Genomic DNA, 20,833 nt, shown 5'->3' on the forward strand with positions numbered 1-20,833 from the left:
AGCTTCTCTGCCCCAGGTGTCCCCAAGTCAGCCACTGCAGAAATTGATCAGCAGCTGACTCCAGAAAGCCAGAGGCAGAGCTGCTCTGCCCCGGGCTTCCTGGAGTCAGCCCTGGTCAGTTTCAGCAGCGGCTGAATTGGGGATAGCTGGGGTGCTGCCGGGTTGGTCCCGCAGCCCCGAGGGGCAGCGCTACTGGACCTACCCGGCAGCACTCCAGCTGTTCTGCCCCCTGCTTCCCAGATTTAGCACTGGTCAGTTTTAGCAGCGGCTGAATCGGGGAAGCTGGGGGCAGAGCAGTTCCAATGGTCCGGCTGCCTGGAGCACTTCCGGGTTCCTGATGGTGCCGGACCATCAGGAGTGCCAGACCGTCAGATGCCGGACCATCGGAGTTTTACTGTAACTTAGTCCATGTCTACACAGCAGGCAGTTATTTAGAAATAATGTCGAAATATTGTCAAGGTGAAGGACTTCTTACTCAGACGCCTGTAACCCTCATTGTACAAGGAGAAAGGGAAGTCAGAAGAAAAGTGCTCTATTTCAAAATAAGTGCTGTGTAGATGATCCCTATTTCGAAATAAACTATGTAATTGATGTAGCTCAATTTGCATAGCTTATTTTGAGTTAAGCCCTGCACCCTTAGTAATTGGCTGAACAAGAAATAGGATTGAGTTGACTTGTACTATAGTAAGTAATTAATTAGGGGAATTGAAAAATGTATATATATTTTTTACAGTGCAAATTCTTGTAATAAAAATCAAGTGAGCACTGTACACTTAGCACTCTGTTTTAATTTAAATCATATATTTGAAAATGTAGAAAAACATCAAAAATTTACTGTAAATTTAAATTTGTCCATACAATTGTATTCTGTTTAGCAGTGTATTAAAACTGACCAATTCTGACTAATTTTTTTTTAAATCTAGATAATCTGTTTTGTGTTCATTGCTTGAGTTAACGCTGACAGCTCTAATGCTATTTAAAAGAGACTTTCTTCAAACATAAAACATTTTTAAAATCACCTCTATTTATAGCCATTCAACAGACCTGAGAAAAAGCATAAGAAACTTCAGCCCAATGGTGTTTATGAGTAAAGTTATAAATAATAAAAAAGGGGGGCTTTGGTCAGAAGTGCCCTCATACGATAGTAATCACACAGCAATTCTCAAATTGTGAGTTGGGATCCCAGAGAGGGTTTGGCTTTGCGCCTCCCTCCCCGGGCATTAGGGGTTGGGCTTTGGCCCCCAATCCAAGCCTCCACTCCCCCCAGGCTCAGGCAGGCTTAAGCTTTAGTCCCTCCTCCTGGGGTCTTGCAGTAACCTGTGTTGTCAGAAAGGGGTTTTGGGGGCAATGATGTTTGAGAAACCCTGCTATAATGAAACATATTAATCTGCACAGTGTTGTACGGTTTTATGGAAAGTCCGATTGACTTTAAAATTATCTAATAATTCCCTACTGTATTAGATTCTAAATAGCTCTCATCAAAATAATATATTCTGTCTGCAAAAAATCCTTTTCTCAGTGATATATACACAAAGAAGAAAACAAAACCCTCAAATTAATAGGAAAAATATCTTTTTAACTTTTGAGGTGGTATTACATACAGTGGAGAGTAAGAATCATTTAATAGTATTTTAAAAGCAATTTAAAATTGCAAGACTACTTATAAAATGTATGACTAGCTGAAACTTGGTGTGCTGATCATATATCTCTTGGAATCATCCCTAATCTGGAAGGACTACTTTGTAAGGAAAGAGGATAGTTCAGTCTTGTGCTAATTGGATCCATGTCATGTGTGCTAATGCAGTGGTAGCTTTGTTGTGTGTAACCAACAAAGTTCATATAATAGTTATATTGTGCCATGTACATGTACACGAGCCACCTAGTGTCCACCATGTAATAGTGAATATTGGTTATTTTGCATTAGAACCAGTTACCTGAGATAAAAGGCTTCATGTTGCTTAGGCTTATTGGGTAATCAAGTCACCATTTGACTAGTCCCCCCCCTCCCCACCAATGCCTCTGTATCAGAGTCAGCAAGGGGTGGGGGAGGAGAGCCGGCTTAAAAGCCAGTTCCCTCAGCACCATCTGTGCAGGGAGCAGGGGAGACAGAGGCACAGAGGTGGTAATGGTGCGAGCAGGGACTGAAGCTCATGCCAGTCCTGACTGCTGCACCCATGGGGCTCTTACTACATTTAAAAGGCAGAGGTGCAGCAGGAACAGTGAGTGCTCCCCCACCGCATCGACTAACGGAGTAATCGATGGAAATTCCATTGACTACTCAGTTAGCTGATTAATAAAAATTTAACATTCCTATTTCCAGCACTTCTGTTGCTGGCTTCAACAGAATATCTTAGTCTGAAGTAGAGATATTAATGGTAGGGATGTTAACATTTCAGTGGTTACATGCAGGGTTTCAGTTTGCTCCCTGAGAGCCTGTGCGTATGGGGACCTTGCTTTTAAGCCCCTGCACTGCTGCCTCTGATACAGGGGCAGAAGCTCGGCGGGGCAGGGGGAGAGGGGGATGCAGCTCTCTGGGAGCTGGTGTATATGTGTAACTGTGAATGTTAACTGATAAGCCCAGGTGGTTACACTTTCACACCTCTAATTAATGGTTAACCTGTGGGTGTTGGAGCAGGAGTGTTCCAGTCCTCTTGTTTAATTAGTTAATGGGTTAAACTTAACATTTAACTGGTTGATTGATTAAACAGGATTTAACATCCCTTATCTGATGCTGGTAATAGTCTGAATCAAGTGTGGAGAACCTTTTTTGGGGTTGGGGCTGCTGATCCACAGAAAAATCAGTTGGCGCCACAAACACGTGAGAAGAAACCTCCCCCCCCCCAAAAAAAACCCAAATGGGCCCTGACTGAGAAGCAGAAAGACATACCTCAGATTCCCTTTGTACACCTGAGTCTGGGGGTGGCCTATGTTAGTAGATTTTGTGTACTCCAGTCATGCAGTTGAGGGGCTAGAGCCTCAGCATGGACTCCTTCATGCTGGGGGAGGAGGGGAATTCTGAGCCTTGGGGGCCAGATTCAGGCAAGTCAGGGGCTGCATCCAGCCCCCAGGCTTGAAGTTCTCTACCGCAGTCGAAACAAACATGCAATAGGTATGATTATGGTGCTTCTTGGGAATCAGTTCTTTCACAAGCATCTTTGTCTTCTGACTGTCATCTTACTGCCTTAATATTTGAAGAAATGTGGGAACACAGATTTGTAGGTTAATTTTCCAACAAATTTTCATTCCATTTATTTTGGAAAGATTTTTTTCCCAAAAATAGTTAAGTCAAATAGCTTGTGTTTCTATATCATAAGTAAATTTACATTAAAATCTAGGTTTTCACATACAGAATATCATTAGAATATGTTTCATTCTTGTTTCAATTATTTTTAATGTATCTGTACTACTGTTCTTCCACCAGGTGGGAGTAGAGGCACGTTTCATAATGAGTGTATTTTTATACAACAAAATAATATAATTATATTCCATTTTCTTGAGCAGCTTGGATTTTGATAAGTGTTTTTCAAAGGAAAGTATTCACAATGGAGATCATTCTCCAGTCAACAGGAGACAGCTTTTAGTAATGGCTGGCTTAATCGTAATAAAGTGTTTGTAAAACAGCTTCCATGTGCGTACTTGGCCAATTCAACTGAGACTCTAAATACCCCATTAAAATTCATAATCACTATGGTTTTCTGATATTATGGGGGAAACATAATTGTTAATAATGATTATTAGCTATAAATTCTGGAAAACATTTACAAACATTGGATGTAAAATACATTAAGGTGCTTTTTTGGGGGGGATGTATAGGTACATACAAATATGCATAAAATATGAAAAAATCATTTTATTGTTTTGAATTTATCACTTTGCCTTGTTCTTCTGTACTCCATTTCAGGCTCTGATTCTCCCTCGGTGGACACAACTGTAAACTAATTATGTTAAATTTTTATATCTGTTTTTTTTCTTGTGTGTTCCCCACATAGCTCTGAGAACATTCCCCTTCTCCTATCTTGTGGTTCAGACATAGAACTAAGAATCAGGAAATCTTGATTCTGTATTTAACATTATCATAGATATGTGTGCTACCTTCGTCAGGTCCTTTTTTTTGTGCATCATTTTCACCAGCTGTCAATGGGGACTTAGACCTCAGTGGTGACTGGTGAGGTCTGATTTGACATTTGTAAAGTATTCTTTACCTCAGATGGAAGGTGCTGTAATAGTGCCAGAGTATCATTGCATAATCTTTTCAGGTCCCTGTGATTTTAAACTCCTACCTTCTAAGACAGTGTTTCTTAAACTGGGGTCAATGAGGGGATTCTGGGAGTCTGTGGGGGGACCACTTATCAGCTCCTTCCCCTTCCTCCCAATGCCTCCTGGGACCCAAGGTCCAGGGCTGTGGCAGGCTCTCTACTCTCCTGGTTCTGTGTGGCTTCTGGAAGCAGCCACCAGGTGCCTATGGCAGCCCCAATGCGCAGGGCTGACAAGGAAGGCTGAACTCATTGTCCCCACCCGAGTTCTACCTCTGCAGATTTCATTGGCCTGAAACTGACCAGCAGGATCTGCAGGGTGGTGCCTGCTGGCACGAAGGCTGCATACAAAGTAAAGATGGTAGCTTTTGGTTAATTGAATAGTCAACTAACTGAATGAATTCTTAGCGGTTAGTCAACTGTTCTATAGTCCCTGGGGACGGCAACCAGTGCAATCCGGCCCCATTCCTGGGGAGCCCCCTGTCACCCTGCGCTGCTGCCTCTAAGGGTGCCAGGCGGGAGCTGGTCCATGAGGGGAACTGGTTTAAAAAACTGCTGCCTGCCACCCTGCACTGCTGCTTCTGATACAGAGGAAGCAGCACATGTTAACAGCAGTCCCTGTCCACGGGAGGTCTGAGCTCTCTGCGGACAGAGAAAGGTGGGGGAGGCTGCCGTGAAGGCATTCTCTGTCCACGGCCAGCACCGGCACCATCACAGACAGTCTGTGGGGGGATCCCCAGCTCCCCATAGACGGGGCTGCTTCCTGGTAGCTCCTCACACTTCACCCTCTTGTCCTAGCCCGGAGTCCCTTACTGCACTCCAAATCCTTCCTCCTTTCCTTCACCTCAGAGCCCTCACTCTTCCCCTATCCTCCTTGCACTCTAAAACCTCAGCCAAGAGTTCCCTTCCACACTCAAACTCCCTTCTGGACCCCATCTGCACCGCAATCTACTACCCCAGTCCAGAGTCCCCTGCGATACCTCAAACCTCTCATCCCCAGCTCTTTCCCACAGCCTGCACCCCCAGGTGCAGTCCTCTCCTCCCTCACCACAACACCCTGTCCCAGCCATGTGAGAGTGAGCCAGGGTGGGAAGAGTGCAAGTGAAAGAGGGAAGGAGGGTAGAGCGAGCTGGATACTGGGCTTCAGGGAAGGGCAGGGGCGATATCTCAGTGAAGAGGGTCCCCTAAAATTTTAAATCAAAATGGGGATCATCAGGTTGCTAAAGTTTGAGAACTGCGGTTCTAGAAGAAAGTTCCGTAAAGCTCAGACATGCCACTTGTTGAGTGAAGTAATTAATTTGCTCCAAAGGCTGACACAGGTGCAGCTACAGCGATAAGGCTCAGGACTAGAAGAAATGAAGCATTATGAAGTTAGGCCAGTGAGATGCCTTGGAAATGTGAAATTGAAACGTGCTTGCTTATCATACCATACCTTGTAGACAGTGGTTTAATTTTATGGTTACTCATGTTTGTGGTTCTGCTGGGGCTCTCAATGTTTGCTTGTGTACCTAAATAGTAGTTTTGAGGTCAATTGAAATTAAACAAAATGCCTTTAAAAGTATCTGAAAACTAATTTTCTGGAGATGTTCGCTATCTAAACATTGTTTCCAAAACCAACATTGTGGCCACAAGAGGATGCTAAAGATCCAAATGACTGGTTGTTTCTTCAGTTTACTTTTGACTGTAAGAGACACAAATAAAAATGGGAAGGGAGATTTATGCTTAAAGAGGAAAACAGTAAGGAATGAAATTAACATTTTGCACAAGTTACAAACTTCAGTAGTGATTTAGAAAGGAACTTTCTAGAGTAGTGGTAGTTTAGCTTTTATAACAACTGAAATTGTTTAGAAAATATCAGGAAGTATTTTTCCTGTTTTATTACTTTGGAACTTTTGGTGTTTTAATCTGATGTAGAAGAGAGAAGATATGTTATTAGAATGGTAATTTTTTTTTACAAATGTTTGTTTTGCAATACATAAAATTAATAGAACATTGTACCAGAAATTTCAAGGTACAACTTTAACAAATATGCTTACATTAAATATTTCTTTTATTAGTTATCTGTTTTGAAATGTTTAAACATTTCTAAACCATGCAGCATCAGAATGTGATATACTTATACTTTCCTTTATTCCCAATAAAAGATTTTTATGATAGTGTCTTAACCTAAAAGATGATCTTTCTGTCTAAACTATAGTGTACATTTTCAGGGACCTTTATGTTCCCTGATATCTCTTATGATCATTGTTCATTAGTTAGTTGAAAGGTCAAGAGATTCCATTATGTTTTATTATGATATGAGCTGATTTGGTTGTGAAAGTACTAAATTAAAAACAAAAAGAATAATATTATCAATGAGACACAGGATTTGGAGTAAAAGGGCCTGGATTTTATTTGTGGTTCTGCCACTTTTCGGGCAAGTCACTTCACTTCTTTGTGCTTCCATTTCTCCTCCCACCCTTTGTCTCTCTTATCTATTTACATACATCTCTGTGAACACTGAATAGTCCTGTAGCACCTTGGAAACTTAACAAAAATATTTATCTAGTATCATGGGCTTTCATGGACAAACCCACTTCTTCAGATGAGATGATCTTTAGTCAAAATCCCTCAAGATCATCTCATCTGAAGAAGTGGGTTTTGCCCACAAAAGCTTAAGCTTTTATATATATGTTAGTTTCTAAGGTGCCACGGGATTACTTTTTTAAAGTTTCAGACTAACAGGCTGCCCCCACTAAGACTGCTATGAACATGTTAGATCTGATCTACAATAAAAGGTGAGATCAACCCAGCTGGGTCACTCAGGGATGTGAAAAATCCACGCTTCACAGTGATATTATTCTTGGTATATACAGTGTTTGCTTGATGGAAAAAATTCATTCTCTGCCTCTTGAGAAGACAGATTGCCTATGCTAATGGGAGAATCCCTTGCATTGTCATAGGGCATCTACATTGGACTGCTCCAGTGTTGTAACTGTAGCCTTTCAAGCATAACAACCCTCAGTCTCTTATTGTGTTTACAGAGAGCTTAGCACAACGTGGCCCTAGTCTCATTTGGGGACCCAGATGTTAGTTTAATAAAAGCAATAATAAAGAATAATCCACTCTTGTTATCAAGGTACAGTGTCCATTTGCTTAAATTTCACCTTTCACCTGTTTTGCAAATTTGTGTTGGGGTACTATGCAGATTCTAAAAATCTCAGATGAGATTTTGAAAAAAGCACCATATCTAATGGTTCCTCATTAGGTACTGAAGTGCCTATATTTACAAAAGTGCTCATCCCCAGTTTTTCTCACTTTCACAAATCTGATCACCTTTTTTTGGGAACTGCAATTTTGGGAAGGTGACACCAATAATGGACATTTAACATTTTTTAAGATCTTGGCCCCATTTTTAAAATATAGAGGACCACGTATGCACAATTGATATTTACATAAGTCAGTGTTATGTGCTTCTTTTTGTGCTCTGAAACACCCAGGAACTAAACTGCATTATGTTAACATGAATTGGTGCTGGTGCACAAAGATATTTTGGGCACAACATTGTGTAAGTTGAAATTTATAAAGTAACTGAAGTAACTGTCGATTTCAGTTCTTTTCAAACCAACAGAGAAGTTTGTAAATACTCAGTAAAATTGGTTGTAGGGGAGCACAACAAATGGAAATATTTATTTATATATTTATTTATTTAAAAAAAAAAAAACCTGTATAGAAAGATGTAAATAATCACACCAAAGTCTTGTCATGATTTTGTAAAAGTAGTAGAAAAGCCTTATTAAAGCTTTGACATTAACTTTCACACCACCCTAAACTGAAGTTTCACTGAAAAGGACATATCTGATAGTATACATTTATTCTGAGGAGTTTTTGGGGCTGCATCTTTGAAGTTGGTTGTGAACATACCCTTGAATTAATATAACTTATGATAAATTAATTAGAGGTGGCTCACCTAAGAGATAAGGGGGTTGTGAAACTACTCAGGAATTTATGCTAAGTGGATGGCGGGCTCTTTTTCAGTATTGTTTGTGTATGAGAGAGTGAGGGAGAGAGAGGAAGGCAGAGGCAAAAAAAACCTCTAAGAATGTTCACCAGCTACTGCTGAGGCTAAGTGTAATCTTTGAAAAGGCCAGCTTTTGGGTCTGGTGGCTAGCGAGGCTTGGAGCTGAAAGCTAAGACTGCTTCTTTTGTTCTTGGTTCTTCCTGCCCTCAGAAAAACAGGACTTGGGCATCACTTGCAAATAAACAAGACTACATCTAAGAAAATGCCAGACTCCCTCATTTTCTGCTTCCTGTTGGAACATTCCAAGGATTCCAGACTTTGACTATCTGTGTGAATTGAAAAGGGGAAAGAGTACTTACGTTTAGCAAAAAAAAAAAAAAAGAGGCATTATTAACTATTTAGAGGGGTGATTTGCATTGTAACTAACTTGACTTGTTACCGTGTACATTTTTATACTAAACTTACTATTTTTAATTCTACAGAATTACTGGAGAATGTAAAATTAATACATAAACCAGTATCTTTGCAACCACGAGGGCTGATTAATAAAGGAAACTGGTGCTATATCAACGCTGTATCCTTATCTCCGGGAAATGAAACCTAAATTAAATTCATTATTATGGTAATTGTCAGTGTTGTTTAGAATATTAATATATTGACAGTGTTGTTCTAATTGGCTGCTTTTATTGTCTGAATTACCAGTATTGTATATCATTTTTTAAAAAGTGTGCACTTCAGCTATGACTGTTGTATGTTGCAGAAGTCCTTCCAGCTGTATATCAAAAGCAATAGTAGTGTGTTCTTTGAGGAATGTCCCTGTGGGTGTTCCACTGTAGGTATTGGTGCATCCCTGTGCTTTTGATTAGAGAATTTCAGCAGCCGTGCTCATCTGTGTTGCCCATGCACTCTCTTGTCTCTTTCCATTGTCACAGTCTATTTAGCACCACGTGACCTGACTTCCTCAGTTCCTTCCCAACCATCGTTAGCTTTAGAGCTTCCAACAGTGTTAAGACTGATGCTTATACTTAGGAGTTTAGAGTAGCCTTTACTCTAGTTAGCTTCTTTTATCCCTTTCTCCCCATTTATATTCTTTAAAAAAAAATCTTCCCCTTTACTCCAAGTTTGAATATCCCTTAGCTTAGTTAGTTCACCATTAGGTTTGAACCACGATAACTCAAGCCACGTCGAGTTCGCTGGGTATTCAAGCACTGCCTTTCCTGCCAAGAAGTGATCCCGGGTTCAGATAGTCACTCAAAAGTGCTCTCCCTGCACTAACCTGAAGCCTTGTACCAGAATAAATACTTACCCCTCAAACATATGTTAATGGAGACGTCTGCATACCTAGCATCTGATCCATGTCCACAAACTTCCCCGGCCAGTGTTACTCGGCAACTTCACCTGTGTCCTAGTAAAAGGCTCATTGCTCCAAAAAGGCAGTTAGCAAAAGAACTTTGATTTCTCTCAAGGGGCTGTCAAAAAAGAAGTGTTCCTCAGCTTGCTCCTCATCTTTGGTACCAACCAAACCATGGCTGAGTACTCATGAGGCACCAGGATCATCCACTACCACATGTACTGTGAAAGCCAGTTACACTAAGGGCAGGTTCAGAGATGAGCAAATGGAAACCTACCTCCTTCACTAGGGCACGAATAATGCCACTTTAAGATGCAACACCGATATACTCTGTGTAAGTTATAGCACCACCTCCGGTGCAAGGCACTTGAAGGCCATCACCATTGGCATCGACCACCTCATTACCAACACCATTGATAGAGAACCTCTACCTACATTAGGCATATCTATATGTCTCATCAACACCTGAATCACCTCTTTTTAGCACTAATGTTTCCCTAGCATACATTGCACTGCATCAGATGACTTCTCTGGCCTCTCCATTCTGTAGTGAGGAAGAAGATAGGAGAATAGTTCCTTCTCATCTCAGCACTCCTCCCCCATTCAGTCTGCTGCAGCCTTGCATTCACATGTACAGTCTAGAATCCATCCCAGGGCTGACACCCGGACCTGGTATTTCCCCCGAATGCTACCACTTATGCCATTCCCCCATTCAGTAGTCTTACTGGGAATTCTAGTTCACATGCAAAAGATGGTTGCCCAGACTCCTGAGTCCATACTGGGAGGGATTGAAGAATAGGAGGAAACCTGGGAACAGGATACAGTGCCAACATCTAAAATTTCTTCCTCTTCCCTGGACAAGGATATAGTGTCCCTGCCATCTCTTGCCTGATTTAGAAGGTTAATCATTAATTTGGATAGTATTGGTTTTACTATATTGGTGAACAATTTTAAACACTTCCTAGAACTCTTAAAAGAATCATTGATAACCCCAAAGATTCCTCTAGAGAAGGTCCCAGATTCTCAGCACAAAATTACTGGGCCATCTCCATACATCCTCCTCACCTAACATTGTGCTTTCCCTAAATGACACACTTATGTAGCCAGCCAAAAACATGGCAGATCCCAGTTATGATACAACCCATCTGTAAAGTGACCAGATGAGAAATACTATTTCCCTCCAAAGGACTACTTGTTTTCTCACCCTACACTGAATTCAATAGTGGTTGATGCTGTCAACCAATGAGTCAGACAAAAACAGCCTGGATTTACAAAACAATATGCGATAGATCAGAGCTCAAGATTGGTTGTATTGGTAGCACTTAAATGATCAATTATTCACTCATTTTCAAAGCCCCTTCTGTCCGCCATGGGGCACTGTTCAGTAATCACCTGAAATTGGAGCAACCTAGAGATGCTTCTTGAAGAAGGGAAAGTTACTCACCATGTGTGGTAACAGAGATGATTGGTCCCTGTGGGTGTTCCACTACCTTCCCTTCTCTACTTTAGAGTTCAGTCTACGACCTGGGAAAGATAAGGAACTGAGTTTGGTTTCATAGTACTGGATAGGCTTCAGCAACACTGTCAGACTGTCTCCAATCAAAGGAATAGGAATGTACCAACATCTGAACTGGAACACCCACAAGGACATCATCTTGAAGAATCTCAGTTACTGTACAGGGTGAAAAATCATCTCTATTCAGGTGAACTTTAAAAAAAGGGAGAAATATAAGAGGTGTTCTAGTCTTCCATATCCATATTCTCTTAGATGTGTCTGCTTCATTCCATTCTAAAAGAGTGGTGTATATGCCAAATCAATGAGAAACTATCTGTCCTAAGGCGTGATTAAATAGATATGTTCAGATGTGAATATTTGGTTTTATTATTGACATGGGATTTTTTGTTAATTTTTTGGAGTATTTTGAGAGTGAGAGCCCTATTCATACTGTGTGAGTGAAGCCTGATGAACAATACACAACTGCCATTTTTGTCTTGTGGCTCCTCTCTCCAACAGTTTTTCAGATAAGATCTTTTAGACCAGTGGCCCTCAACGCGGTGCCTGCGGGCACCATGCTGGTGCCAACCCTGGGCGCGAAGTGTATGGGCAACCCCTACCCCGGGTACGCGGCACATTCTGGTGCATGAGCGGCCCCGCCCCCAGGCTCCTGGCAGCCCCAAAAGGTTGGGGACCACTGTTTTAGACTAACATTTGGAGTTTTATGTTGTTGGGATGAATCGGAGGGAAGTTTTACAGAAGTTCTCTCCTCTTTTAAAACCATCTAGCACATTTATCTTAATTTGAAATGTTAAAATATATAACTAGTATAACACTTTATCATACTGTATTGTAGGTTCATTTTCAAGTGACTCTTGTGAATTGGAAACAGGAGTGTTATTAATAATATGAGAAAAATCCTTTCATCAATTTCATTGTGATTATTGGATTGGTCTTTTTTATGCACATAGAGGATTTTAGTATTTGTTCTGCATAAAGTTTGTCATTGGATATTTAACGTATATCTAGACTATATTTTCTGAATAGCTCCTTAATACCATGGATAGACACTGCAGGCTTTGGTTGCTTGTCCTCCGATGTATCACCTAATGAAGTCAATTCCAGTGTATTCAAAATCACAGCGACCATGCACCTCAACACCAATGATAGACAGTTTGTAAGTAATTTGTTGGAAAAATCTTAGTATTTGGGTGTCAGAATTTTAAGTAGGTGAACAGAGAAGTCTAACAAACCATTATAGTATTTCAGTTGATGAAAATGGATTTATAATTACATTCAGTAGTTCATGGTTTGTTTAATGCCACTTCACTTTTGTAGTTGGCTTTTATTTTTAATTATGGTAGTGAAGGGAGCAGAGTATTTCTTTAATCTTTGTTCAGGAAGATCAATTTAGATACACCAAACTTAGTGAAGCTGCAATAGTAAATTGCAATAAAGCTTCAAGACTTGACTTAAATCTAATACTCATTTTATTAGCATATTCCTAACTTGATTTTGGCCTTCCAGGACCTATTTTCATCTAATATTTTGAGTGATTTACATGGTAATCTACCCTGTATGGATAAATTATATTTTGTTAACATAGTGATGATGCGCAATTGTTCTTTCCTTTCTATTTCAGTGTTCGTCTAATGAACGAGTTCACTAATATGCCAGTGCCACCTAAAGCAAAACAAGGTGATTTGGGGAATGAGATTCTTCAAAATAGATAGTTAAACATTAAATGGTATAAGCTCATTTTCTCATGTTTTAGTCAACTTTATTTGGTAAAGTGCACGAGACATCTTTTAAAATACTGATTTAGTGTTTGTTTTTTTTCTGGGCCACGTATGTCTGAAGTAGACAAATGATTCCCAAAGAAATTTGCAGACGAAAAGGCCACATCATAGAGATTCAGAGCTTCATTTAAGAAAATCTTAGTGGGTCAAAAACTATTTAAAAATTCATTCTGGGACCATGACTATATGTATAAATATGATATGATGGAACTAAATGATGAGCTGCTACCACTCAAGAGAGATCTTGGAGTCACTCACAGCAACTCCTTGCCAGAGGACGTTGTGAATGCCAAGACTGTAAGGGCACGTCTACACAGAAGGGCTAAAGCTAAAATAAGCTATGCAACTTGAGCTATGTCAGTTGCGTAACTGAAATTGAAATAGCTTGTTTCTGCTTTTGGCACTGTCTACACAGCAAGAAGTCCAAGGAAGAGCACTCTTCCTCCGACTTCCCTTACTCGTAAAATGAGGGTTACAGGAGTCAAGAGTAAGAAGTCCTCCAGCTCGACATTATTTTGACATTGTCAAAATAACTGCTTGCTGTGTAGACATAGCTTAACAGGGTTCAGAGAAGAGCTAGATGAATTGATGGAGGATAAGTCACTTGATAATTACCTGTTCTGTTCATTCCCTCTGTGGCACCTGGCATTGGCCACTATCAGAAGACAGGATACTGGGCTAAATGGACATTTGGTCCATCCCTGTATGGCCGTTCTTATATTCAAGGGCCACATAAGATGTATGAAGCTGGTATAAGAGGTGTAAAACAGGCAAATGCTGCATGTGATTCAGTTCTTAACACTGCTAGATACAGTACACTAACTGGATGGAATAGAAAGTGATTGCAGGTGATACTTTGTAGTACTGATAGTAGCTAATGCAATGCTATACTAACACGTCTGTTTTAGATTTAAAAAAATCCCATTTTTTTAGAGGATGGGATGGGATTATTTTTGTTCACGTAGGTTTTGTGAAGTAAAATTAATTCATTTGTGCTAGTGGTGAAGATTCTTATAAAAGGGGGAAATACACATTTTTGAAACATTTTGGATATTGAACTTGTCAGTCATTGATACACTTTTTAATGTCTCTGGAAAACTTAAATCTTAATACAGACAGAATCAAAGATTTTATAACTTGTCATTTGAGCATGGTTTATTTCAGCTGCTTGATCATGTAACTGTTTGGTGAAGCAGTGTGTTTATCAAACACCAGAAGTTATTCTGACAGTCTAGCTTTTATCTTAATCTTTCCATTTTATGGTTTCTCAATATTGCTTATAATTGTTATTGTGTTACTTCTGTTTGCCTTGCAGCTTTAGGTGATAAAATGGTGAGAGACATCCGACCTGGAGCTGCCTTTGAACCAACGTACATCTATAGGCTGTTGACAGTTATCAAGTCAAGCCTGTCAGAAAAGGTGCCGTTTAAAAATCTTCAGACTGCTTGTATCTAACAGTGTACATAAAGTAAATTGTATTTCAAAGCAGGCAGTATTCTTAAAATTACTTTTCTTAATAAAATCAGTCCTGCACTCAAGCCCAAAAATATATTTCACAGTTAAAGTTAATTTTTTTTCTCCTAGACTCTGTGTTCTGTATTAACTGATAGTACTGTCTTATACAAAATGTCTGTTTCACTAATGCATCTAAAAAAAATTAAGGTGGCAATGTCCTGAATCTGCTTAAAGTTGTAGACACCGTACAATAGTGTAATATATTTAAAAATACTATTCTTGTGTTCAGGGCAGACAAGAAGATGCTGAAGAATACCTGGGATTTATCCTGAATGGACTACATGAGGAAATGCTGACCCTAAAGAAACTTCTTTGCCCACACAATGAAAGTAAGCTCATCTGTAGCCAGCTGACTTCATTTTCAAATACTTGCCTGTAAATTTTTTTTTTGTGTTTTGTTTTTTTTTGGAAGGGTGAAAGGAGGAAGGATGCACTACAGGTCTTGTCATTATGTTTTATTGGGTTTTTTTAAGGTTTGGTATGCAGTCATTTTAATACATTAAGTACATAATTGGCACCCATAAAAATATTTGTTCAATCTTGTGTGCACTGTAACACATCCAGTTATCAAAGGTGTTTTGGATAAGCAAATGTTTTAATTATTCCAGAAAAATCCTTAACTTTCTAAAGTACAATCCCAAAGGTTAATTATCTAATACTACATTGAACTTACTTGTTTCTTCATGTGTAGTTTGTATGCGATCATGTAAATAAATTGCATTCTGTTAAACACTTGAGTATTCATGGTTGCAAAATTGCACAAAGAATGGTATAAAATAAGAAAGCCTCCTAATCTTCTGATAATTATTCCTATAAAGCGGATAAGAAACTTGAAATCACATCACACAAGTGTCTGAATCAGAATTTTTAAAACATTACCTTTCTCTTTACAGCTCCAGATATGTCAGAGACCTATTATTAATCCTATTGTTAACCAGCTCTGTCTCCATTATAAAGAAAACTTGGGGATTATTTTATTTGTGTTAATCTATATCTAACCTCTCTTCTCCTCTTTAAGAAATCTCTGTTTCCAATGGTCCTGAGACACAATCTGTAAACGAAGAGGAGGATCAGGATGAACAAGGAGAAGGGAGTGAGGACGAATGGGAACAAGTAGGGCCCCGCAACAAATCATCAGTTACGCGACAGGCTGACTTTGTTCAGACGCCTATTACTGATATTTTTGGTGGTCACATAAGGTATGGTACATTTTATTAGACTATTTTTAATACAATACATTGTACTTGTTTTGCAGCTGTGAAAAAGCATGGACTTCATTGTCTTCACCCATACATTTTTCGATTGCTTTGCAACTGAGAAGATACACAATCACCAGAGACTGCACCAGTATTCCATGACTAGTTTTTGATGGTTTTAAAAGGAATTGTGACCAGTTGACAGAAGCCAAGAGAACTTGGTATTGTAATGATGAAACAGTCTTCCAGTAGAGAGGGTTTAAAAGATTTCATGTCATTGTGTAGGTTAGTTCCCATAAATCAGTTTGTGATCTGTGTCACATAATAGGTGCATCTTGTAATATGTTTTACAGAGCAAAGGTTGGATTGAGGAACAGATATGTACAACAATTGTTTATGGACAGTAAGTTGAAAAGTACATATTTTGTATATGTATACTTGCTTTCATACAAGGATCTAAAGGACTTAATGAAATAGTTCAGGTTTAGAGCTTTCTTGTGACATGCTAGCCTATTTTATAGGTAGAAGAATTAAAACTGTTTTGTATAGTTCAAAGCTAGTGCGTGGAGAAAAATAGGAATAGAATTCAGAAGATGAGACTGTCAGTTCTTTAGACAATGTTGCTTCCCAGAAGCAAGGGAGACTTAAGACTATGTCTATGATACAGCTTATGTTGCTTGGGAGTGTGAATAAATTGCCCCTCGAGCGAGGTAAATTACACTGACATAAACACTCGTGTGTACAGTACTATGTTGGCAGAAGAGCTTCTGCTGACTGCAGGGGAGGAAGCTGGACTTGAATAACAAAGCTAATAAGAGAGCTTTTCTCCTAGCTGTATAGTGTGTTTGCATTAGCAATAGTTTAGTGGCACAACTGTAAGCTCTCTATTGTAGCCATAGTCATCTTCTCTGCTTTTATTAAAAAAGATGTCCATATCCAAAGAGATCTTTTTAAAATTCCATTATCAATTTCTGTAACAGCTTGAGGTGATGTGGGGCATTAGTAGAGGCCCAGATATCAGTACAGGAAGGCAAAGAGGGGATATGGAAATAACAAGTTAAAAAGCACCATTCAGATTATATATAAATAAATAAAAAGCAGAGTAAATACTTAAACATGTTCCAAAACAACAAATGTTACAATATGAAGAATTAATTTTAAATTGGAGGCTAGACATTTAATTGCTAGTTTTGCACTCCTTGTGTTGCCAGGTATGCAGTCTAGAAATATGAATAAGTCTGGTTGGTTCCTTCCATATGCAAAACACCAAAATTATTCTTCAGAGATCTGAGTCAGACAGCTGGCAAATAAAAAGATGCTTTCCATAGAATTGGCAGACATATGTCTGTACTTACTGGAACATTCTCCCCATTCTCCCGTATCCTTTGTCAAATATCACAAAATATTTTTGTCATTGCCAGGGCAATTTAAGATTTTTGTATGATTATTTCATAAATTACTTAAAATGAAATGAAGGATATTATTAGGAACACTGTCTCTTGTTGAAGTCCACTGAAAATAAGAAATCTGAGTGATTACTAAAAAAGAATAAATTCGCATTGAGCAGCAGAACCACAAAATCCATTTCTGTGTCTGTCGTCTACTTTCACCACACCCATCTCATTCAGCCTTCAAACTAGGTCACACTGTAGACCACAGAAACAGTATCCCATCTTAAGATGTTGGAATGCATCTTCCTCTAAGGCTGAGGGTGGAAATAGGGAAGATTTCAAAGCAAAATTGCCAGTAGCAGTCGACCAAATAAAAGCATCAGAAATAGAAAAATCAAATGGAAGAGACAGCTAGTAAAACTTGGTACAATTGGCACCTTTCTGCTGAGAGACATTTTAGCCTCTCGTCTAGCTTTGTTTAATTGGTTAGTTGCATTCTTACTTAGGCATTGTTTCTATAAATATTTGTGAAGAGAAAAAGTAGATGATTGAAAACACTTAAACATAAACCTGTAGGTCCATTTTTATAGGGCTTCTGATTTTGTAAATTGATAGAATGCTTTTATATTTATAACTTGTTCAAAACTTCAGATATTTATCATACAGCTTTCAAATGTTTTTCATGCAAATTTGTCATACACATAAGCCTGGCAAAAATGTTGCCCGCAAGATACACTGATTTTGCTTTTCTTTGAAGAAATGTAAGCTGTTTTTTATATTAGCTGTACTCACTTAGTATCAGTAAATGCTGTTAGTGCTACAATAGTATCTAAGAAATTATGAATGCATATTTTCATAATGAATTTTATTGAAAGATGTCTGTATTTGGGTTCCCCTGAAAACATTGGTAAAAGGCAGAAGATTTCTAAATCCAAAGAGAAACCTCAAAATCAATTGTTCAGATCCTTTTAATAACTTGTGATTCAGAAATCCTGTATTTTGTTAAAAATACTGCATTTTCCCCATGACTAATTTATGCTGTAGTTTCTACAAAAGAAAATGCTTTGTGTATTAAATGTTCTGCAAACCTCTAAAGCAGGGGCGGGGAACCTAAGCCTCTGGTTTGCCTGGATTTGGCTCCCAAGGCACAGGGCTTCCTCACAGCATTGGGGAGCCCATGATGGTGCTCCATCCAGCTGACCCAGGGCTTCATGGCTGTCCCTTTAAAATTCCGCCTCTGGCGTTTCAAAGGGGCAGCTGCTGGGGAGATCAGCTGGGGACTGCCTAGTTGATCCTGGGCTCTGCGCGACAGCAGAGCCCAGGATCAGTTGTGCTGCTGCTGCCCCGCCCCTTTCAAACGCCACCTCCACGCACGTTTTAAAGAGGCAGCCCTGGACCCCAGCTGACCCCAGGAGCTTCAAAGGGGCAGTGCAACACGGAGCCTGGGATCAGTCCCCAACTGATCCCAGGCTCCGTGTTGCACTGCCCCTTTGAAGCTCCACAGCGGCACTTCAGAGAGGCAGTACAGCATTAAAGCCTGCGATTAACACGTTAAAAAAATTAATATGTTAATCCTGGACTTCTTCAAAACAAAGAGTTATTAGATATATTTTCAAAAATGATTCAAGCAGGCTGAACATCAATTAAAAATCACCTTTTCTTACAATGCCTTTTGCTCATAAGTAAACTACAATCAAATCATATATTCCAGTTTTCATGTAAAGGCTGAAATTGATTTAACTTTCCAAATATAAATAGGAAGGCAGTTCTATTTAAGACATAAACACTAAGGGCTCGTCTACATTGGCCCCTTTTCCGGAAGGGGCATGTTAATTTCAGCGATCGTAATAGGGAAATCCGCGGGGGATTTAAATATCCCCCGCGGCATTTAAATAAAAATGTCCGCCGCTTTTTTCCGGCTTTTAGAAAAGCCGGAAAAGAGCGTCTACACTGGCCCCGATCCTCCGGAAAAAGCGCCCTTTTCCGGAGGATCTTATTCCTATTTTGAATAAGTAGGAATAAGATCCTCCGGAAAAGGGCGCTTTTTCTGGAGGATCGGGGCCAGTGTAGACGCTCTTTTCCGGCTTTTCTAAATGCCGGAAAAAAGCGGCGGACATTTTTATTTAAATGCCGCGGGGGATATTTAAATCCCCCGCGGATTTCCCTATTACGATCGCTGAAATTAACATGCCCCTTCCGGAAAAGGGGCCAATGTAGACGTAGCCTAAAGGGACTCCTCTTTGTATTCAAGACAAACCAGTAAGTGAACAAAGCTTGTCTGCAAAATCTTACTAGGGAAAGGACAAATCCTAAACTATTTGTGGAATTTATTATTAGAAACCATTTAGAGATTTTAAAGTATTATGATTACAGTACTGAACTCAGCTGAAATTCTCTCAGCAACATTACAGAACTATTAGATGACCATTAGTACTTGCCAGTTCTAAATATCTGTTCTAAAACATTTAATGTTCTAAAAATGTATCATTATCACTTTGAGTTTCACTGCAAAAAGTCATTGCAGCGAAAGTGTAGACGCTTCCTTGGGTTTTGCACGAAAAAGAGATTTTTTTCTGCTTTAAATGGCATGTATAGACATTCCCTTATATCAGTGATGGGGGGCATGCCAAGATTTTGGAAAGTGACCAAGGGCCACACTCTTCCATGATATTAACAGAGAAGGTGCAGGTCTGGGATGGAGGTTGGGTGCCTAATGGAGCTTGTGGTAAGGGATTGGGGTGCAGGAGGGGATGTGATGTCTGGGAGGGAGTTTGAATGAAAGGGGGTGATTGTGACCTGGGGCAGAGGACTGGGGTGCAGGAGGGGGAGGCAGGGGTTTGGGTTGTGACCTGGGACAGGGTCTGGGAGGGGATATGGATGCAGGAGAGGGGCAAATGATTTGGGTTGTGTGTGGGGTATGAGTGCGGGGGATGGGGAGAGAGTTTGAGTTGAATGGGGTGTGGAGGAGGAACGGATGATGGGGCGGGAGAGGGCCTGGGGTGCTAGAGACAGGCTCTGGAGGGGAGACTTATTCCCTGCCCCCATCTCTGCACAGGCTGTAGCGGTCATGTGCATCTGAATAACTGAGGGGAGCTTCCCACGCTACCTGTTGTTCCAACAGGCAGCCCCCATTAGCCAGAAACCAGCTAATAGGTCTGTGCTTGGGGTGGGGGCAATGTCTGAAGTCTCTCCCCTCCCTCCTTCCCCCCCATTCCTGGGAAGCTGTTGAAAGAGTCCTGTTGAAACAACTTGAAACAGCCCTGCAGCTGCTTTTCTGAGCAGTGTACCGGGGAGGGAGGGCAGCAGGGAGCTTGCCTGGGGCTCTCCACTCTGTCTGCAGGCCAGATCCAGTGGCTGGCTCATGGGCTGTATTTTGCCCAGCCCTGCCTTACACTGTCAAGAGAAGTACAGGTTGAACCTCTCTAGTCTGGCATCCTCTGGTCCGGCAACATCCATGATACAGCATGATTTTTAGTTAACCCAATGTCCACTTATCATGGATGTGGCCAAGTTTTCTGTAGTCCCGTAAAGTTTGTTTACAGCCACCAATCCTCACCCCCAGTGTTCTGTGTTGTCATTTAGCTCTAACTTACCCCTAAATGTTTTCTGAAAATCCACTAAGTAGTGGGGGAAAAAAAGTCATGTAGCACTTTAAAGACTAACAAGATGGTTTATTAGGTGATGAGCTTTCGTGGGCCAGACTCACTTCCTCAGATCAAATTGTGGAAGAAAATTGCCATGACCATATATACAATTTGCTCTGAGGAAGTGGGTCTGGCCCACGAAAGCTCATCACCTAATAAACCGTCTTGTTAGTCTTTAAAGTTCTGCAT

The 20,833-nt window shown here is 40.1% G+C and overlaps 1 protein-coding gene across 4 annotated transcripts in view; it reads left to right on the plus strand.

Annotated features, from left to right (window-relative positions):
- USP10 (ubiquitin specific peptidase 10) overlaps window positions 1-20,833 on the plus strand; it is an 89,874-nt gene that overhangs the window by 52,030 nt on the left and 17,011 nt on the right. For all 4 annotated transcript variants that reach the window (XM_075939975.2, XM_075939977.2, XM_075939976.2 and 1 more), the window contains 6 exons: window positions 8,736-8,827; window positions 12,167-12,276; window positions 12,742-12,797; window positions 14,214-14,317; window positions 14,643-14,742; window positions 15,432-15,612. In XM_075939975.2, the coding sequence (XP_075796090.1) occupies window positions 8,736-8,827; window positions 12,167-12,276; window positions 12,742-12,797; window positions 14,214-14,317; window positions 14,643-14,742; window positions 15,432-15,612 (643 nt within the window). The remainder of the gene's footprint in view (window positions 1-8,735; window positions 8,828-12,166; window positions 12,277-12,741; window positions 12,798-14,213; window positions 14,318-14,642; window positions 14,743-15,431; window positions 15,613-20,833) is intronic.

This window comes from Pelodiscus sinensis, chromosome 12, assembly GCF_052426305.1.
Source record: "Pelodiscus sinensis isolate ZL-2025 chromosome 12, ASM5242630v1, whole genome shotgun sequence".
Classification (NCBI taxonomy): domain Eukaryota; kingdom Metazoa; phylum Chordata; order Testudines; family Trionychidae; genus Pelodiscus; species Pelodiscus sinensis.